The sequence below is a fragment of the Ammospiza caudacuta genome, chromosome 6 (assembly GCF_027887145.1).
Source record: "Ammospiza caudacuta isolate bAmmCau1 chromosome 6, bAmmCau1.pri, whole genome shotgun sequence".
Lineage (NCBI taxonomy): Eukaryota > Metazoa > Chordata > Aves > Passeriformes > Passerellidae > Ammospiza > Ammospiza caudacuta.
This window is the reverse complement of record NC_080598.1, coordinates 64,660,892-64,680,559: the sequence shown is the minus strand read 5'-3', so window position 1 is coordinate 64,680,559 and position 19,668 is coordinate 64,660,892. Positions and strand designations below refer to the sequence as shown.

The 19,668-nt window shown below is 52.7% G+C and overlaps 2 protein-coding genes across 2 annotated transcripts; one reads left to right on the top strand and one right to left on the bottom strand.

The window, feature by feature from the left end:
* The first annotated feature begins 755 nt into the window (after window positions 1-755).
* On the top strand, window positions 756-2,547 carry MGAT2 (alpha-1,6-mannosyl-glycoprotein 2-beta-N-acetylglucosaminyltransferase). The gene has a single exon (XM_058807417.1). It carries the CDS (start codon window positions 756-758, stop codon window positions 2,088-2,090), a length of 1,335 nt encoding a protein of 444 aa, XP_058663400.1. The 3' UTR covers window positions 2,091-2,547.
* Window positions 2,548-4,380: 1,833 nt separating this feature from the next.
* DNAAF2 (dynein axonemal assembly factor 2) lies at window positions 4,381-19,192 on the bottom strand. The gene is made up of 4 exons (XM_058807727.1): window positions 17,453-19,192; window positions 16,784-17,200; window positions 6,875-7,021; window positions 4,381-4,839 (listed from the first exon to the last, which is right to left on the bottom strand). The coding sequence occupies exons 1-4, from the start codon at window positions 19,190-19,192 to the stop codon at window positions 4,381-4,383; spliced, it is 2,763 nt and encodes a 920-aa protein (XP_058663710.1).
* Between the last annotated feature and the right edge of the window lie 476 nt (window positions 19,193-19,668).

Sequence of the window (19,668 nt, the reverse complement as noted above, 5' to 3'; positions counted from 1 at the left end):
GGATCTGGGATGGTTTCCTTACCTTGTTCTTGCAATTCTAGAATTATTTTACTCTTACATTAGTGTTGAACACTTTGGAGTCATTCTAAACTTGCGATTCTAGAATTAATTAATCTGAATTTTTTAATTCTTACCATTCAAGAATGGTTCATAGCACTAATCCTTCAAATCTAGTATTATTATTTTATTCTGTAAATCTCAGGGTTTTTTTCTCTCAATCTCAGAGTTATTTTATCCTATTATTTCAGCCCTACACTGATTTTACCTTATTCTTGCATTTCTAGAGTGATTTCTCACCTTCTTCTTGTCATTACAGAATGCTTTTTATCGTGGAGTTTTTCAACTCTAGTATTCCCTTATTTTTTATGTTAATCCCGCGGCTCCCGGGTCATTTCCGTGTGTTTTCCCTGCATTTCCTGAGTTATTTTCCCTTTTTTTCCCCAATCCCGAAGGATTCCGCCGCCTGCCCCTTCCCGCCCTCCCCTCATGCCTTGGCCCCGCCTCCTCTCGGCGCCGCCCAATCAGAGCGCGGTGCGGCTGCGGCGGCTGCGCGGCCCCCCCTGCGCGGCGGAAGAGCCGAGGAGTTGATTGACGGCTCCTCCCACAAATGGCGAGGCGGCGGTCGCCGCAGCGGCGGCCAATGGGGAGCGGCGACGTGTGCGCGCGGGGCGGCGGCGGCGCGCGCGCGCTGGGAGCGGGAGCGGCGGCGGCGGCGGCGGCGGGAGCGGCGGAGCGGGGCCGCCGCCGCCGGGACGATGCGGCTGCGCGTCTACAAGCGCAAGGTGCTGCTGCTGGCGCTGGCGCTGGCGCTCTGCGCCCTGGCGCTCTGGGGTACCGGCGGCGGCGGGCGGCGGCGGCAGCAGCAGCTGCAGCAGCAGCAGCAGCAGCGGGGCGGTCCCGGTAGCACCGGGGAGCCGCCGCGGGTCAGCGAGCCCCCGCCGGCGGTACCGCGCCGCCCCGCCGCCAACGCGTCGGTCGCCGTGGCGGCGGAGGAGCTGTCCGAGAACGCGACGCTGAGTTACCGCTCGCTCGTGTACCGCCTGAACTTCGACCAGCCGGTGCGGAACGCCGGGCGCTTCCCGGCGCGGCCCGACGTGGTGCTCGTGGTGCAGGTGCACGACCGCGCCGAGCACCTGCGGCTGCTGCTCGAGTCGCTGCGGCGGGCGCCGGGCGTGGAGAACGTGCTGCTGGTGCTGAGCCACGACCTGTGGGCCGAGGAGCTGAACCGGCTGGCGGCCCGCGTGGACTTCTGCCCGGTGCTGCAGGTGTTCTTCCCGTTCAGCATCCAGCTGTACCCGCGCGAGTTCCCGGGCCACGACCCCCGCGACTGCCCCCGCGACGTGGGCAAGGCGGCGGCGCTGCGGCTGGGCTGCATCAACGCCGAGTTCCCGGACTCGTTCGGGCACTACCGCGAGGCGCGCTTCGCGCAGACCAAGCACCACTGGTGGTGGAAGCTGCACTTCGTGTGGGAGCGCGTGCGGGCGCTGCGGGAGCACGCGGGGCCCGTGCTGTTCCTGGAGGAGGATCATTACCTGGCGCCCGACTTCTACCACGTCCTCAAGCGGCTCTGGGCGCTGCGCCAGCGCGAGTGCCCCGAGTGCCAGCTCGTGTCGCTGGGCACCTACAGCCCCGTGCGGGGCGGCTTCGCCGGCCGCGCCGACAAGGTGGAGATGAAGACGTGGAAGTCCACGGAGCACAACATGGGCATGGCCTTCGGCAGAGACACCTACCAGAAGCTCATCGAGTGCACGGACGCCTTCTGCACCTACGATGACTACAACTGGGACTGGACTCTGCAGCACTTGACTGTCTCTTGTCTTCCAAAGTTCTGGAAAGTGCTGGTTCCCGAAATCCCCAGGATTTTTCACACGGGGGACTGTGGCATGCACCACAAGAAATCCTGCAGACCGTCCACCCAGAGTGCCAAAATCGACTCTCTCTTGAACAGCAACCAACAGTACCTGTTTCCCGAGGCGATGAGTGTCAGTAAAAGGTACTCCATGGCTCCTCTGTCCCCTCACGTCAAGAACGGAGGGTGGGGAGACATCAGGGACCACGAACTCTGTAAGAGCTACCGCAGACTCCAGTGAGGATCCTCCTCGCAGCGCCTTTTCTCCTTGACTTGTCCCATTGTGTCCTTTCCAGGCACACACGTGTATAAACAGCATTTATGAGTTGGTTTCTGCTTTAATATGAATAAACATTCTTGTTAAAGGTGTCCCAAAATAGTAATCTCTCATGTTTGGCAACCACGTTTTGGAAACGGGTGACGTGCTGCAGCCCCTACGCAAAAAGTGACCTGCTGCTGTGTTTGCTGGGAGGAGGAGGAGGAGGAGGAGAACACTTTTAAGTGCATCTTTTTTGGTGCTTCAAATCTCTGGTGGTGCCTGGGGTCCCACCCGGGGTCATCTCACGCCCGATCCCCGAGTCCTGGTTCGGTTGCGCCGTGTCGATGAATATATGAAGGATATGAAATGAAAATAAATCTCATTGTTTTTACTACGATGTAGATAAATATATGATTTTTTTAGTTCTGCCGAAATAAAAAATGCCGTTGTTTTGTAAGCCTAGAGAAGTTGTTGATTGTCAGCAAAAAGATGATGTCACCTCGTGTTCCTGAAAAGCCAGGGTGGGAAGGAGGGGGGAGTTTCTCTTCTTTAATCCCAGGGGCTGGACACGTGCCATCACTCCTTCCAGCAGTGTGCATTTAACTTCATTAAGTTTTTAATGATACTCATTAATTGAGGCAGAAAAGAGTAGCAAATTGGTGGACAACACCTCTTTTGTTTGGATTTTTTAAGTTGTTTCAAATTATCTGTGTGAAAAATGAGAACTGCTGCAGTGTGGTGGGAAGGGGCTGAGCTGGGGCCACGGAGCCATCTGTGAATGCTCCAGCAGCTTCAGTGCCACTCCTGTGAACTCAGCTGTGGCAGAAGCACCTCAGCAGCTTTTGTGGAACACAGAAATATGTCAGAGAAGGAAAATGCTGCTTTTTTCTTTGTCCAGGGATTATTTAACCACAATTTTGCAAGGTAACTGCTCTGTGTTCTGTCCCACTGGGTCAGGCTGGTGCTGGAGCTGTGCTGGTGCCTCACCCTCTCCCAAAAAGCTGAGAGGGTTCAGCTGAGCCCAGCAAGGCTCCAGCAGGACGTGCCGCCAGGGAGGGCAGGGCACGTGTTGTGGGCAGCTGTGGCTCCTGCTGAACTCTGAAACCACGCACACAAACTGAAATGTGACAGAGGCAAAATTAACTCTCCTCTAAAGCACCTCTCAAACAAAAACAGAAGTTGGTTCAGCAGCAGTGAGAAAGGGGAACAGGAAGTTTATTATTAGATGTGTTCTCCTGGTTATTCTGCTTTAGGGAGGTGAGAAACGCTGACACTCGAGGGAAACTGAGAAAAATAAATCTAATCTGGCTAAAGAGAATCCATTTCAGCAGTTGTAAATACTTCAGAGCAGACATGCACCCAGAGGATGTTCTTGTGCAATGGAATTTGTTCAGCTGGGGGATATCTGGGTGCTGCAGATCTGAAGCACAGCACTAGGATGGAATACAGGGTATAAATGTTGATTATTTCTAGGAGACTAATTAGAACTTCTCCGGGTAATTAGAAATTTCATTTGATTGCTAAGAATCACTGTGAGTCTAATCCTGCAGTTATCACAAAATGAAAGGTTTGGAAAATGATGACTACTGCTCAATTCCCGAGGGAGCCATTAGGCTGAGGATATATACAAATAATCCGTGAAACGTGGGAAGAGAATAAAAAATTTATGTAAACAATAAAGATACATTTTTTTTCCAGGAGCTCGCCTCCAACTGCAACTTTTCTTACAAGTAAAATTATTGCAACAGATTGGGGAATTGATAAACTGTTAACAATGGGAAAGTTTTGGTGTTGCAACAGTTTCAGTGGGAACCCAGGGCCTCCATGTCACCCACCAGTACATGGAAGTCAGAACAAGCATCAAACAAGAGAAGGAAATGCTAAAACAATTAAAATAATCCAGCTGATAGAGCAGGGAGCTGTGGAAGTGCAGGGGGCAGCGACAAAAATGATTTGTCGTGGAGGATGCGCTCGCTGCCGTCCTGGGGGTTCACCTCTCTCAGGATGGGGGTCCTGCTCCCTGCCCATCTCCATGGAAGTCACAACAAGCATCAAAAAAGGAAGGAAATTGTAAAACAATGAAATTAATCCAGCTGATAGAGCAGGGAGCTGTGGAACTGCACAGGGCAGTGCGTGCGGTGATCACGCAGGATGCGCTCGCTGCCGTCCTGAGGGTTCACCTCCTTCAGAATGGGGGACCCTGCCCAATCTCCATCCCCATGGGAGTCAGAACAAGCATCAAACAAGAGAATTAAATGATAAAACCAATAAATCAATCCAGCTGATAGAGCAGGGAGCTGTGGAACTGCACAGGGCAGTGCGTGCGGTGATCGCGCAGGATGCGCTCGCTGCCGTCCTCGGGGTTCACCTCCCTCAGGATGGGGCACCCTGCCCCAGCCCCAGCCCCATCCCCACCCCCCTGCAGCTCTCCTGCTGTTGTTCCCGGGGCTGTGGCCGTGCCTCCTGCTGCAGCAGCACTTTCTAAATCGGGCTGGGTTCCCGCAGATCCGCCGGGAACGGCTGAGCTGGAGGCAGGAGGTTCAGGCTGCGAACAATGGGGTGAAGCACAGCCGGCCGCCGTTCCCATTGTTCCCGCTCCGGGGCCCGCAGCACCTCCCTCGGCTGCAGGACACTTTGTTTCTGCCTTTGTTTCGGGGCAGTTGCTGTCGGTCTGTCCGGCCATGGCTCCCTCTGAGCTGCCAAGAGTTCCTTGTCCATCACGTTCCTGTGGCTGTCAAGGAAATAAATGAATTATTTCATAGCTGGAACAAACTGTGCACATAAAGACAGGACAGATTTGTTTCTCCAACAGCTCAGCTCCACTGGGATAGTGGAAAGTGTCCCTTTGGAAGCAGATGATCCTTAAGGTTCCAAATCAGGCTGTGATTCCGTGATTCTCCTTCCAGAAGCCCAGTGAGCGAGTGCTGAGGTTTTCCTGCTCTGTGTGTGGGAATGAGGGGCAGGGAGGTGATTCTGTTCCCCAGGGTTTCCTGCTTTCCACTCCCCACACCCAGCCTGACCCCAAATCCCCAGATCCCCAAATCCCAGCGGCCACAGAATCAGCCAGGGGATCTCAACTCTTGCTGCAAGGCTGGAGCCTTGCAATGAGGGAAATTCCTGGCCTGTGGGGCAAATCTGGGAATTGCAGTTTGCCTCAGGAGAGGAGGAACTGAGAGAGGTGCTGTCCAACCATTTCCCCATTCCTGGGAGTTTTGGCAAAAACTGCTGGGAATTCACAGGTCCTGTCAGTGGAGAGTCAGGATCAGGCAGGATCCATCCAAGAGCAGCTGGTTCATGGATCCAGAGACAGAGCCCCTTTCTCACACCCCCAAAGCACAGGAAACTCAGGAGACACCAGGGAGTCCTTTCCAAACTGGACAGTTCTCCCACAGGAACGCCATCATGGAATGCCCTGAGCTGGAGGCACCCTCAGGAATCACCAGCTCTGTGTTGGGGTTTGTATCAATGGGATGGGACTGCTGGGATGTGGGGTTTGAGTTTTATTGTGCTATTAGTCCTATGATATGGCTGAGATAACTGAAAGATGTTAATAGTTTACATCTTGTTAGTGGTAAAAATTTTTCTGTTACAGAACATTTTAAAAACTTTCTAGCCAATAACATACTAAACTTATTTTTCTACAATCTTAAAATCTACCTTAACCAAATCTAAAACTCAAACTATTATTTCATATCCTTACTTACTACACTGTTGTAACTTTTCTACTCTCAAACTTTACAACTAACTCTAAATTTCTCCTCTTTCTATTTTTAAAACCTGCTTTCACAACTTTCTAAAAGCCTCCTTACCTTTACTCTATTTCCCACAAACTCCACTCCTGGCCCCACACAGGAGCAGGAATGGGATGATTTAAGGGGTCCCAAAGGGACTCATCTGCTCTCCAACATTTAGAATTTCATTTTTGTGTCCAGCCCAGAGCAGCTGTGAAAGCTGAGCTGGATCCAGTATCTTTGGGAAGCTGCTCAGGCTCCAGCCCAGTTCCAGAGGTCATGAGCTTCCTCTGAACTTGCCTCGCAATAACCCAGTTACACATTAACCCCAGTCCATGGCCACAGCAGGGACCTGCTTCTTCCTGCTTTTCATCCTCCCTTTAGGAAGAGTTTCATCTGAATTTTGGATGCAGTGCCTACCCAGAAACCCCAGTGAACGTGGGGGGTTTGCCTCACATTTTCCTCCTCACGAAATGAACATTTGGATTTCTTATCTGCCCATCCATTTTGCCAAGGGAGGACAATTTAATCCCAGAAACAGCCTGGCTTCTTCTAGGCAGAGGAGGGAGAGCCTGAATGAGGCCTCAGACTACAAGGATTGAATTTGAGACCAGTGTTTAAGATTAATAGCCTCATGTTTAATTATCTACACAACAGGAACCCACCAAGTATTCCAACACATGGACTGAATAAAGATGAGGCAGGATTCTTCCCAGACAAACCCTCCAGGATTTCTCTACCTGTACAAGGCTGAGTGGGTGAGCTATTCCTGCAAGGAAAAATCACTTTTTCAATGTCTGGATCACAGTTCTGCACCTTCCAAATGAAACAGAGGAGGTTTCAATCCTTTGGTGACATGAAATGGCACGAACACAAGTTTTACTTCTGAAAACTGACATTTACACTTGCAAACAACCCCAGTCCTGGGCTTCCCCTGCTGCCCCAGAACAAAACAGGAACCAAGCTGTCTCAGTGGGATTTGATAGGATCTTGCAGACGAACATAAATCAGCCTGTGCTGCTCCTGGGTCCTTACCTCCACCCTGATTTGAATTCTGTCCTCAGTAACATCCAGCACTTCAATTAATGGCTGCCTTTCCAGGGCTGATTGGGAGCAAGGGGAAGGGCACAAAGCAGGGCCTAGAAATCCATCAACGTTCTCCTCACTGACAAACAATCTCTCCTAAAGAAAAAGAGAGAAAACAGCAGGTTATGTTCATTTTGTGCTAAATTTCAGGGGTATTTGGGCTAAAACCTCCCTGCAAAGAAAGCCAGGACAGCAATTCCCAAGTTTCACAGCACACTCAAGTCTTGACAGAGAAATTCTGAGCCAGACATTCAAAGAATGAGGTGAAATGAATTAAAACCAGCGCTTTCCTAATTTTGCTTGAAAGCACAAATCTGCATGGTATCAAATATAAAGGAAATATTATTTCTCTCTCTGGATGGGTGACTAACACAGAGATGCAGACTCTCTCTGAGAAATGCTTTGTCCCAGGCCGGTTCCACCTTCCTCTCGTGTGTGAGCAGCAGGAAGGTGTCAGACAGGTGAGGGTTTGTCTCCTGGCTGCCTGCAGGAAAGCACAAACACACAAACCCCTCCTTGGAGAGGCACTGCAGGATCCTCACTCCCACATCAGATCTGGAGCACTCAGGGCTGGATCCATTTCACACCCAGCACTGAGCCTGCTCTGATCTCCCTGCAGACAAGCCAGGTGGAAAAAACCAACCAAATAAAGAAGGAGAGGTATCCACAGGCAGAGACACAGCCTGGGGTGTGTTTCCAGGCCCTTCATAAACAACCTCAAACGTGTTGCTACAGGTTCAGAGATTGAAATCAGTCACAGGTAATTAAAGGTGCTCAAATATATCCTGGAGGGGCTGTTGGATAGGAACTGCAGAGCTTCCCTGTCCTTGTGTTATTCACACATCAGCTGTGCAGGCAAGGGGAAGGACAGACAAAATAAAATGGTCTGACCTGGAGGAGCAGCTTAGGTTCTGGGAATTACCTTCCTTATTTAATTGGAAATAACAGGGACAAGTTGCAAACCTTCCACGTGAAGTCACACTTTTAAATTTCTCGGTCCAGTTCAACCTTCCTGTCAGTCCAATGAAAGTTAAATTCAATTATCGCTGACATCTTGCAGACCAAGAGGCAAAAAGGCAATTCTGCACATTTTTGGCCCCCTGTGGATGGAGCCTTATGCACAGCCAGATGTCACATTGTGTCTGAGGTACAAAATGTAACTGTTATCTTGAAAAAAAAAACCAAACCAGGACTGGAAAAATCAGCCAGAGTCCTATTTTTTCCACTAGTTAAATTAGAAACCACAATATGGAAAGTCATAACACACGAACTGTTGGTTTTCCAAGGCAGAGCACTGGATTCATTTTCTATCCAGCAAGATTACAATCCAGGCAAGGAGCCAGCACTGGATGCTGGGATGGTTTGGGAAGAGATTAAAGTGCAGCAGCAGAGCTGCCCTGCCTGAAAACCCTCTCAGAACATCCCTGCCTCTGCATTTCTGCATGCAAAGCCTAAAAATTCTCATTCCCTGGTGCTGCATCCTCTGCTGCCTGCAGAGAGGGATCTGCCGGCGCTCCAGGCTGAGTCCAGGGAAGGGCTCAGAGCACAGAGCAGGGCAGGGGCTGCAGACACAAAATCTGGGCAGCACCAGAATCCCACAGGCTCCTGAACTCCATCCCTGCAGCTCAGGAGGAGAATTCCCAGCTCTGCCCTGGAAAAATCAAATTTTTCTCCCAGCAGAAAAATGGAAGTCAGGGAATCACAGCACGGTTTGGTTGGAGGGAGCCTCGCAGCTCATCTCATTCCTACCCCTGCCATGGGATATTTCAGGAGCTTTAATTGCCTTCCACTAGACCAGGCTGCACCAAGTCCCATCCTACTTTTCCTCCATAAAATGAGGAAAATAATCTCTTTTCCCTCTGAATCTGTCTCTGGCACCCGTGGCTGTGTGAGGGACACCCTCATCTCCTCAGAGCAATCAGGACTTTGCAATTTGGCAGCAAATGCCCTGAATATTTCTGCAGAATTTCTTCCTGATTAAAGCAAAATAATTTGTTTTCTTCACAGAAAATCTAGTTAAAAAACAAAAACTGAATGGGAGGTCAATTATCAGGAGAGGTTCCACTATTCCAGAGGGTGCTGGCACTGCCCAGGGAATGGGCACAGCCCCAGAGCTGCAGGAGCTGCCAGGGATGCCCAGGGTGGGATTTTGGGGGTCTGGGCAGGGCCAGGAGCTGCCCTGGATGATCCATGTGATTTCATAATTCCGTGATTAATCAGTGCTTCAAATGAGGATAAAAAGGAACCCCCTGTGCTGTTGCCCCGTTAATTCAGACTCACTGCACAAACCGATTTTACCAAGTTTTCCCCAGCCCAGCACTGAATTCCCAGAAATATTTACCATTTTATCCAATTTTACCAAGTTTCCCCCAGTCCAGCACTGAATTCCCAGAAATATTTACCATTTTATCCAATTTTACCAAGTTTCCCCCAGCCCAGCACTGAATTCCCAGAAATATTTACCATTTTATCCAATTTTACCAAGTTTCCCCCAGCCCAGCACTGAATTCCCAGAAATATTTACCATTTTATCCAATTTTACCAAGTTTCCCCCAGCCCAGCACTGAATTCCCAGCAGTGTTTACCATTTTATCCCATCCCTACCCCATGGCTGCCATAAATCAGGCCCTGGGGTGTGTTTGTTGTCAGGAAGGTGATTCTCATTAGCCTGCTCCACCAGGCACTGGAACTCAGACTTTGCATTCACCGAGGCATTTCTATTGCTGCAGATGTTATCAGAGCACAGACCTTGGGAAAAAATGATCCAGGAATTTATTCTAAAGCCTGCTCTGCCTCCCAAGCCAGAGCAAACAGAGGACAACCATCTGCAGCTGATTTCAATGACCCTGTAAAATAATTCTTCAATTGAAGCCGTTTATTTTCTGGTATTTATGATGCTCTCTTAGCAACTTTGAATTTAATTTGTTTTTCCTTGCACATGCTGTCATCTGCTGTTTGGTACACATTCATTCTTCCCTGTGACTAAACTGAGACCAAATTAACATAAACCTTAGCAGGATGGCTTTGCTTTCTGGAACATTCATCATTCAAAGCCGTCCCTGTGTCTCCCAGCACTGGGAGCTCCCCTTGCCCCCAGCTCTCAGATGGGCTCACTCTGCTTCCATTTCTCACACTGGAGACACTTTCCATCCAGAGTTACCTCCCACACAGCCTGCAAGTTTGAAAAGCAGCACAGATTTCAGGCTTAAATTATTTTGGTGGTTACTGTAGTGAGAGGATCAGGGAATCTCAGAATGGGTTGGGTTGGGAGGGGATTTAAATCCCATCCAGTTCCAACCCTTCCACTGTCCCTGGCTGCTCCAAACCCCATCCAAGCTGGCCTTGGGCACTTGCAGGGATGGGGCAGTCACAGCTTCTCTCATCCAAACCCAACAACTGATGCCAGTATGGGAAAGGACCTGGATTTCCTGAGCTCTGCATTTGTGGGATCCCAGCACGAACCAGCTCTGAGAGCTGAGAGTTTGAACCTCAAAGTTTTGGTACTGAAACAAAAACTTCTCTGAGGTGCTCATGACTGCAAAGATGAACCAGCTCCAAGGAAGCTCTGATGAGCTTCATCAGCAGGTTAATAACATTTCCTGACATAACTGTTTTGTGTAGTCATGGTATTCCCAAAATGCAGCTACCAATTAAAGACTATTCAGAAATTAGTTTGTTTTATAGCAGAAGCAAACTAATTATGGTCCTTAATGTAGCTTAGGAAAGGGATTACTTTGAAAAATGTGAAATAATAAGTTTGTTGTGTTCTCCTTCTTTGTCCTTCTCTGACCTCCCAAAAAACTTGCAAAGAGTCTCGAAATGCTGAGCACAGAATTAACTGAACCAAAAATAAACTCTTGGAGGATTACATTCAACAGCCCCAGTTTGCAGCAGCATCTTCTTAGAAGTAACCCCTGACTATTACAATAAGTCTTTATAGGAGCTTGGAAATGGAAAATTATAACTCCAAATAGCCTAGAAATGAGAGCAAAGCAGCTCTCCAGGATGGATTTCTCCATGGAAGGTGGGAAAGGTTTAAACATCCGTCTGGCACATCCCAACGCGGCCCTCAAGGCTTCATGATTGGCTGCCTCAACAACCAAGGAACGCTTTCATCCACAAGAGCCCAAACTCTGAGCTCAGAGAGGACAAAAGGACAGCCCAGCTTGGCCCAAGGGGACACTTCCAGCCCTTGGGGACATTTCCAGTCCATGGGGACACTTCCAGCCCTTGGCCTTTTCCACATGGTCCCAGTGCCAAGGGCAACACAACTTTGGCACCTCCAGCTCCAAACAAGCGATGTAGGGAAATGGGATATTGGGAACTGGGAATTCCTGGCTGGGAGGGTGGGCAGGCCCTGGCACAGGTGCCCAGAGCAGCTGTGGCTGCCCCTGGATCCCTGGCAGTGCCCAAGGCCAGGCTGGATCAGCCCAGATCACCTTACCAGGCCTCAGCCTCTTGTAGGGGCACTTATCCCAAAATCCCAGAATGGTTTGGGTGGAAGGGACCTCAAACCCCACCCAGTGCCCCCCTGGGACACCTCCCACTGTCCCAGGGGGCTCCAAGCTCCAATGTCCAGCCTGGGGATCCAGGGGCAGCCACAGCTGCTCTGGCAATCCCAGCCCAGCCAGGAATTCCCAATTCCCAATCTCCCACCCATCCCTGCCCTCTGGCACTGGGAGCCATTCCCTGGCTCCTGTCCCTCCATCCCTTGTCCCCAGTCCCTCTGCAGCTCTCCTGGAGCCCCTTCAGGCCCTGCCAGGGGCTCTGAGCTCTCCCTGGAGCCTTCTCCTCTCCAGGGAACATTCCCAGCTCTCCCAGCCTGGCTCCAGCCCTTGGAGCAGCTCCGTGGCCTCTCTGGACTGGCTCCAACAGCTCCAATTTTTTTTTACCAGCTGCTTTCTGAAGGAAAAAGCACCAGGAGCCTCCAAAGGGTCTCCTTCCCAAGGCACTGGTGGCTGTGCCAAGCAGAAAAATCACACCCATGTAGAACATCCTGCATGGAGGCCTCAGCACTCCCAGAAAAGTCAAACAAAACTTCCCTATCTCTGAGCAATTCCCATTTGGATCCCTCACACACAGCCTAGCTCAGGGCCAGCTCCAACCATGAACTCCTCAGGAATGTTCAATATAATCTTTTTCAGCCTCTAAATGTAAAAAAAAAAAAAAAAAAAAAAAAAAAAAAAAAAAAAAAACCAAAACAGAGCAATGCATAGGAAAGCAGAGGAAATATTTCCTCTGTTTTCCTCTGCTCCTGCTGCTCTCTGGAGCCCCGGGGGGGGGGGGTTGTGTGAGTTAAATCTGAATATTGTCCACAAGATCTGACAGGGCTTTAGGAAAGGGATGGGCTGGCTGCAGTTCCCTGCCCAGCACGGGGCACCCAGGGGGAATGGCCAGAGCAATGAGCACACATCCTCTGCACAACCCCACTGCAGGCCCCTGAGCAGGGCAGGAAGGGTGGGGATCAGTGGGAATTCCTGCAGGAACCAGGCTCTTTCTAATCCCATGGAAATGAGCAGACACGACCCCAAAACTGCAGAATTCATTCCCTGCCAGTTGTGTTTCACAGCTCCAAGAACTGAGCCCCCAGGTCTGAGCAGCTCCAGAAAACTGCTTTTTATTTCTGTTAGGAATCCAGCATTTAACCCCAGCAGGCCACACATTCCCAGACATTCCAAGTGCTTTCCAAAGGCACAATTTCCATAATTGCCCAGCTCCAGCAGTACCAGAAACCAGGACATGTTCTCAGAATCCCTGCCTGGCAGGCTTACAAATTGTATTAATGGTTATTTAACTCCCAACACTTCTCCTTCGTCATTTTCTCCGCAGGCTGTGTTGTCTGGAAATGAAAGGGAATTCTCTGATTTCCCAGGAGTTTCCCTGCCTGAATTCCCAGGATTTAAGCACAAGGTGTAGAAGGTTATGGAGGGTGAATTGCAGTGAAGAGCAATGGGGAGAGCACAGCCCATGGCAGGAATTTTGAGGCAAAAAGCAGAGATTTTGGCACTGGGGAAATCAGGCAGCTTCCTCAGGTTAGGAAATGATTCCCTGGAAAAACAGGGCCTGGAGAAGGATCAGCACTGAGGTCTCTGCTGCAGTGACAAAAGGTGAATTTCAAACCCCTGAAATGTGTGACCCTAAGCTCACAACGCTCAAAGTTATGGAATCTTGATTTTTACAGGATTTCTAGTCACCATAACCAGTGATAGAACCAGGAGGATGGAAAAGCTCTCTGAGATCACCGAGTCCAACTGCAGAGTGGACATTCTGCTTTGGCCAAGGAGTGAATTTTCTCTGCTCACAGTGGAAGTCCAGGGAGGAGCAGGGCACTGCAGAGATTTCCTGGACAGAGGCACTTGCTGGGTGGGAATTCCAAGGGCTCAGCATCTATGGAAACTGAGCTCCAAACAGATCCTCTCCCAGCACAGGAACTCAGCACTGCTGACTGCAGAAGGAAAAGCAGCTCCTGAAGTTCTGCTCAAGCATGGATGAGCCCAAGTCATTCTTCCACCAGCACATGGGTCAGACCAGCTTCCAAGGAGGAACTGGAATTTAATGGGAATGATGTGGGCAGGCACTGAACAACCACCATGGCATGGAGGGGCAGCCTCTGAATAACCCAGGGAGGAACCTGCTCCATGGAACACCACGGGAACCCCAGCCTCCATCAACCTCCCAGAATGGAGCAGAGCAGGAATTCCAGAGCTGTTTAAAAGAGAACTTGGAGCAGTCTGGGATAGAGATAAGTGTCCCTGCCTGTGGAACTGGTGGAGCTTTAAGATCCCTCCCAGCCCAAACCATTCCATGATTCACTTTTGCCAGGCACCATCCTCTGGCAACGCTGCTGGGGGAGAGGAGATGGCCAACAGGCACATTGGGAGGCACAGGATAAATTCCTGCTCCAGGATGAAATTCCCGCTCCAGGATAAAATTCCTGCTCCAGGATAAGATTCCTGCTCCAGGATAAGATTCCTGCTCCAGGATAAGACTCCTGCTCCATGATAAAATTCCTACTCTAGGATAAGATTCCTGCTCCAGGATGAGATTCCTGCTGGCCTCAGCCCCAAGCCCCCTTCAGGCCCTGCTCTGCTCTCTGCAGTGACTGATGTGGCTCCTTTTACAGGTCTCAGTGCAAGAACCATAGCTCTGATTTATAGAATGAGACTCGAGGCAGGAAAACCCCCAAGGTGGCATCAGACAAATTGAGGGAATCAACACAAGTAGGAGAAAAGCGACCAGGAACAAATGGTTAATGGCCAGAAGGCAGCAAGTAATAGTGGCTCTAATTAAATATTCATTTTTCTCCCTTCACTCTGAGCAGCTCTCAGGCACTTTGGGGAAATAGCAGAGATTTGAAAAAAAGCAAACAGGACAAATGACTTCAGCTTATTTCTCCTGCTTCAATTTGCAGTGTCCAGCAGGACTGGAGGCCAGGAGAATCTCCTGGAGTCTGCAGTGAATGAATGGCCAGGAAGCTGATGAGTAATGCCCAACCTCTTTCTCCTACTCCACCCAAAACATTTTGCAATATATAATAAAATCACCACATTCAAAGGGTTTTTGTAACTCACAAAGCCAAAACTCTCATTACTGGGTGGCCTTTTAAAACCTTTCAATCACAAAATGTTCCTCCAATTGCAATAACAAATCCATATCCCAAACTTGCAGCCTCCACCATGTTCACCACTAACCCATGTTCCCAAGTGCCACATCCACAGGTTTTCTGAGCATTCCCAGGGATGGGGACTCCCCCAGTGCCCTGGGCAGCCTCAGGACCTGCACAGAGAGCAGGCAGGAGTTTACACAGTGGCTTTTTTGACGTGGCAGCAGCAGGCAGTGCCAGATCTCAGCAGTGAACAGCAGCACTGAGTGTTCTGTGGCCCCACTTGCACAGACTTGCAGGCTCCTGCTCGGGTAAAAGCAGAGGAAATGCTCTGCAAACAGCTCAGCGTGGGTGGCTCTCCATAAATTCATCATTTCTGAGACTTCCCCGATATGATCAGCTCCTCCTTCACAGGAATTGCTGCTGTAAAAGGTGTGGGGCTGCTAAATGGCAAACTCGACGTGGTTTCAGCTGCACAAACACTAATTGGATAAATAGCTTTCAAAACCATGCACAAGCCATTTCTAGTTGGAGGGATGGAGCAATGGAGCTGCTCCAAGCCAAGTCCATCCCCGTGGATGTGCCTGAAGCCTGCCAGCTTCCTGGACGTGCAATCCACTGCACGTGACCCAGGCTGCAGAGCATTTTATTGCTCTCAACTCCAGCCAAACTCCAAATCCCATGCCTAGAAGGTTGCACAAGAGCTGGGCAGCTTTAATCCCTGCTCATGAGAAACTGTCTGCAAATCTGAGCTCAGAGAGGAACGTGGCTCTCCACAGAACTTCTGTGAGTGGCTCTGGACAAACATGTCACAAGGTGGGCATCCCTTTGGGGACACTGGATGCTGTGTCCCACCACGGGAGCATCACTGCCCAACAACCCATAAAATCAGAAAATACTAAATTAGAGTCACATTCAGACAGAGAGGTGAAGATTTGCCCCAGCAAAGCAGGACAGTTCACAGCTGCTGCTGGCTGCTCTGCTCTGGTTGAACTGCTGGGGGTTCCTGTGGCTGTAAATGGGAATTCTGTCCCAAAACACAGACACAGGGACACCCCTAGACTTCATGATGGTGTGTGTAAGCCTGGTGGATCATAAAGAGCTTTCTTTGTGTGAACAGGCTGCACGAGCAGTTTAAAGGGCTTTCAAAGTGAGCACTAAGGACATGGAGGACACGGGCACCGTTTTCATTCATCACCAGAATTTCCCTTAGACAAAAATGTGTATGTGAGGCAGAAGTCATTCCAATTCCAAGGGTGGTGGTGTCAGCTCCACGGTGTGACCTCGTACGAGGCTCGCACAAATCAGGTCAGGCACTGACACCCGGGGGCAGCTCTGGAGGAAGCAGCAGTCCCGAGCTGCCCCTCGCACCTCCCCGAGCCAGCACTCAAACAGCAGCCACAGCCAGCACCGGGCAGGTGTGAAATACCGAGCTGTGCCTGTGTCAGGTATGTGAAAAATGCGTGTTTTATACTTGGCTTTCCGCAAATATTCAAATGAATATTATGTGTGTGGTGTTAGAAAGTGATGCTGTGTTAATTCTCTTGAGTAGTGTGTTAAATATAGTTTTAGTTATAACAAAATGTTAAAATAGAAACTATGCTATGTAGGATACTTTTTCTAAAGAAAGGACTTGCACTGAGATAGCAGCCACAGGACACCTGAATCTTTCAGAGGAAGAGAATTTATTGCTCCATTATCAGGAGAAATGAACTTCTTCCTGCCTCAAAGGCGCTGTCAGGACTCAGAGGAAGAAGCTGACACTGCCCAGCCAGAACCCTGGGTTTGAATGGAATTTATGCATCATGGATGAGCTGTATGAATATGCAACAGGCTGCTGCTTTTAAGGGTTAATCCTCTGTTATGGAAGCGAGATCCCACCATATGGGGATACTCCTGTCAGGAGGCACATCCTGAAGACGACTAAATCACAACAGTGTATAGAATTGTGACGTAAAAATTTGGAATAGAAACTGCTGATGAGTAAAAATTGGGAATAGAAACTGCTGAGAAAGCCTATGAGTACCCCTATAAATACCTGTGAGCCTCAACTATTGGGGTGCAGTTGGAGGGACTGCACTGTACCCAGCGCTCTATTGCTCATACTTATTATAATAATTATATAAAATATATATTATATATATTATGAGGTTATTACTCATAATTATTAATAAATTGATTGCTGCTTGAATATTGGCCTACTCAAGCACCTCATTTATAACACAGGTGACACCCAGGCGTGCCAGCAGCGTTACCTGCAGGGCGGAGGGCTCGGAGCCGAAGCTGAAGCCGTCCCAGAGCCCGGTGCTGCCGGGGGCCTTGGCCAGCCCCACCACGGCGTTGTGGGCAGAGACGCTGACGCTGCTCTCGGGGCTCAGCAGCGCTGCGGAGCGAGGGAAGCGCAGGAACAGGGCGAAGGCAGCGCGCTCGGTGCGGAAGCGGAGGCTGTAGTGGTGCGTGCCCACATGGCCGCGGAGGCTCTGCGGCTCAATGCCGGGCACCAGCAGCAGCAGCGTGAGGGACGCCTCGTCCTGCCGGGCACGGAACGGAGGGCATGTGGCCGTGTCAATGGGGGGGCCCTCGGGGGCCGGCGGAGCGGTGTCCCCGGTGGGCATGGCTGGAGCGGGGATGGCCATGGGGGAAGCGGCACCGGGGCGGGGCAGGGCCGGGGACTCGGTGGGGGATTCTGAGGGGAGATCAGCGGCGGTGAAGGGATCAGAGCAGGGGTCAGTGCTTGGACCAGCGGGGCGTTCAGAGGTTGGGTCGGTGGCAGGTTCAGCGGGGTGTTCAGAGGTTGGATCAGGCGCAGGTTCAACTGGAGGTTCAGAGGCTGGATCAGGGGCAGGTTCAACTGGAGGTTCAGAGGCTGGATCAGGGGCAGGTTCAGCGGGGGGTTCAGAGGCTGGATCAGGGGCAGGTTCAGCGGGGGGTTCAGAGGCTGGATCAGGGGCAGGTTCAGCGGGGGGTTCAGAGGTTGGATCAGGCGCAGGTTCAACTGGAGGTTCAGAGGCTGGATCAGGGGCAGGTTCAGCGGGGTGTTCAGAGGTTGGATCAGGCGCAGGTTCAACTGGAGGTTCAGAGGCTGGATCAGGGGCAGGTTCAGCGGTGGGTTCAGAGGTTGGATCAGGGGCAGGTTCAGCGGGGGGTTCAGAGGCTGGATCAGGAGCAGGTTCAGAGGTTGGATCAGTAGCTGGTTCAGGAGAGGGTGCAGAGGTTGGATCAGTGGCGGGTTCAGCGGGGGGTTCAGCAGGGGAGTCAGCAAAGGGTTCAGAGGTTGGATCAACGGGAGGTTCACCCGAGGGTTCAGTGAGGGAATCACAGAGTAGTTCTAGGGCCGGTTCAGCGAGGGGCTCGGCAGACGGACCAGCGGGAGGATCACAACGTGGGTCAGGGTCAGCCGGGGGCTCGGTGAGCGGATCACCGGGCTCCCCGCCGCCACACGTGCCGCGGGCCGCGCCGCCAGGCCCGAGTTCCGGGGGAGGAGCCGCTCCGCCGCCCGCCTCTGCCCGCCCTGCCTCTGCCTCTGCCTCCGCCGGCCCTCCCTCTGCCTCTGCCCGCCCTGCCTCTGCCTCTGCCTCCGCCGGCCCCTCGGCCCCCTCCAGCCGTTCCCCGGCCGGGCCCGGCGGTTCCCTTGCGCCGGGCGGCAGCACCACGGGCAGCGTGACCTGCAGCTGCCGCTGGGCCCGGTTGAAGGCGGCCCGGCCGCCGCTCTCGTCCACGTCGTAGGGGAGGCGGAGGCGCAGGCGGTAGGCGGGACAGCGCGAGTCCAGGCGCAGCTCCCGCCCGCGGATCTCCAGCTCCGCCTGCTCGGCGGAGCGCAGCAGCGGCAGCTCCACCGTCACCACGAGCTCCCGCGGCACCGGGCTGGGCGCCGAGTCGCGGCTGTGCCGGTAGTCCTGCAGGTCCACGTAGGAGCGGTGCCGGATGCTCCAGCGCGGCGTGGTGGGGCCGGAGGGCGGCGGGGGCGCGGCGGGCGAGGAGGCTCTGGCGGCGGGCGGCGGGGGAGCGGCGGGCGGGAAGGGAAAGGGCGGCAGCGGGGACTCGCCGTCGTCGGGCGGCTTCGGGGCGCCGCCGGGCAGCGGGGAGCGGATGACGGGCGCTTGCGGGATGCCCTTGTATGAGACCCCTCGCAGGATGGCGGCGTTGTTGCGGTCCAGCCGCACCCCGCACTGGCTCTCCACGGCCTCCAGCGCCGTGTCGCGGAGCAGGCGGCGGAAGCGGGCGCTGCGGGCGGCCAGGCGCAGCGCCGCGGGGTGGAACACCACGTCGTACACGAGGCGGCGGCGGCCGGCGGGGCGCAGCTCCTCGCGGCCCGGGGCCAGGCTGTAGGGCAGCTCCCAGCGCTGCCCGCCGCGCTCGGCGCGGGCCCGCGGCTCCCCCATCAGCGGGTTGCTGCAGACATTGATGTAGCAGCGGCGGGAGCCCTCCTGGCTCGTCCGCAGCACGAAGCCCGGCGTCGGGTGCACGAAGCGCACCTCCACGCCGCGCTCCCGCTCCAGCGCCGCCACCTCCTCCTCGTACAGCCGCCGCTGCTCGGGGTCGGTGAGCTCGGCCGCGAACTCCGCGAACAGAGCGCGGAACTGCTCGTCGCGGAAGGCGCGCCGGAGCCGCTCCGCCTCCTCGGCGCTGAGGTTCAGGTCTTGCAGCCGCCCTGCGCTCGCCATGGCCCCGGCACGGCTCGGCCCGGCGCTGTGGGGACGCCGATCAAGATGGCGGCCGTTGCTGTGGTGACGGTAAACAAGATGGCGGCGCCGGCGCGGCGGTTGCTATGGAGACGGCAAAGAGCATGGCGGGCGGTCCCTCAGGGCCGAGGGCCTCGCCCCGCCTCGCCGCCCCGGCCTCGCCTTTCCCCTCCCTTCAGTGGCTTCCAGCCAGCACCCCTGGCATCAGCAGGGCTGCTTTCCCACCCTCATCTTCTCATCCTTCTGCAAAGTCTATGTTCCCTCCCCATGTGGAGATCTGAGCTCCACTGCCATCCCCTCACAGTGCAGTTTTAAATCCTCAGCAGGTCCAGCTGCCCTCAGAGCCCATATCCCCCTGTCCCTCCTCCTTCCTGCTGTGAAAAACCAGGTTCACTTTCCTGGTAAAGTTTAAAAGTTTCATAAAGGACAGTAGGATACAAAAATAAAGCAAAGGTAAC

Excerpts from the sequence above, each read along its gene's own strand:
- DNAAF2 (XM_058807727.1), bottom strand. The coding sequence starts at position 19,192 with ATGGCGAGCGCAGGGCGGCTGCAAGACCTGAACCTCAGCGCCGAGGAG. Across the intron at positions 7,022-16,783 it reads CCGAGCCCTCCGCCCTGCAG|GAGAGATTGTTTGTCAGTGA; the intron begins GTAACGCTGCTG and ends CTTTTTCTTTAG. Across the intron at positions 4,840-6,874 it reads GAATTCAAATCAGGGTGGAG|CCACAGGAACGTGATGGACA; the intron begins GTAAGGACCCAG and ends TTTCCTTGACAG.
- MGAT2 (XM_058807417.1), top strand. The coding sequence starts at position 756 with ATGCGGCTGCGCGTCTACAAGCGCAAGGTGCTGCTGCTGGCGCTGGCG.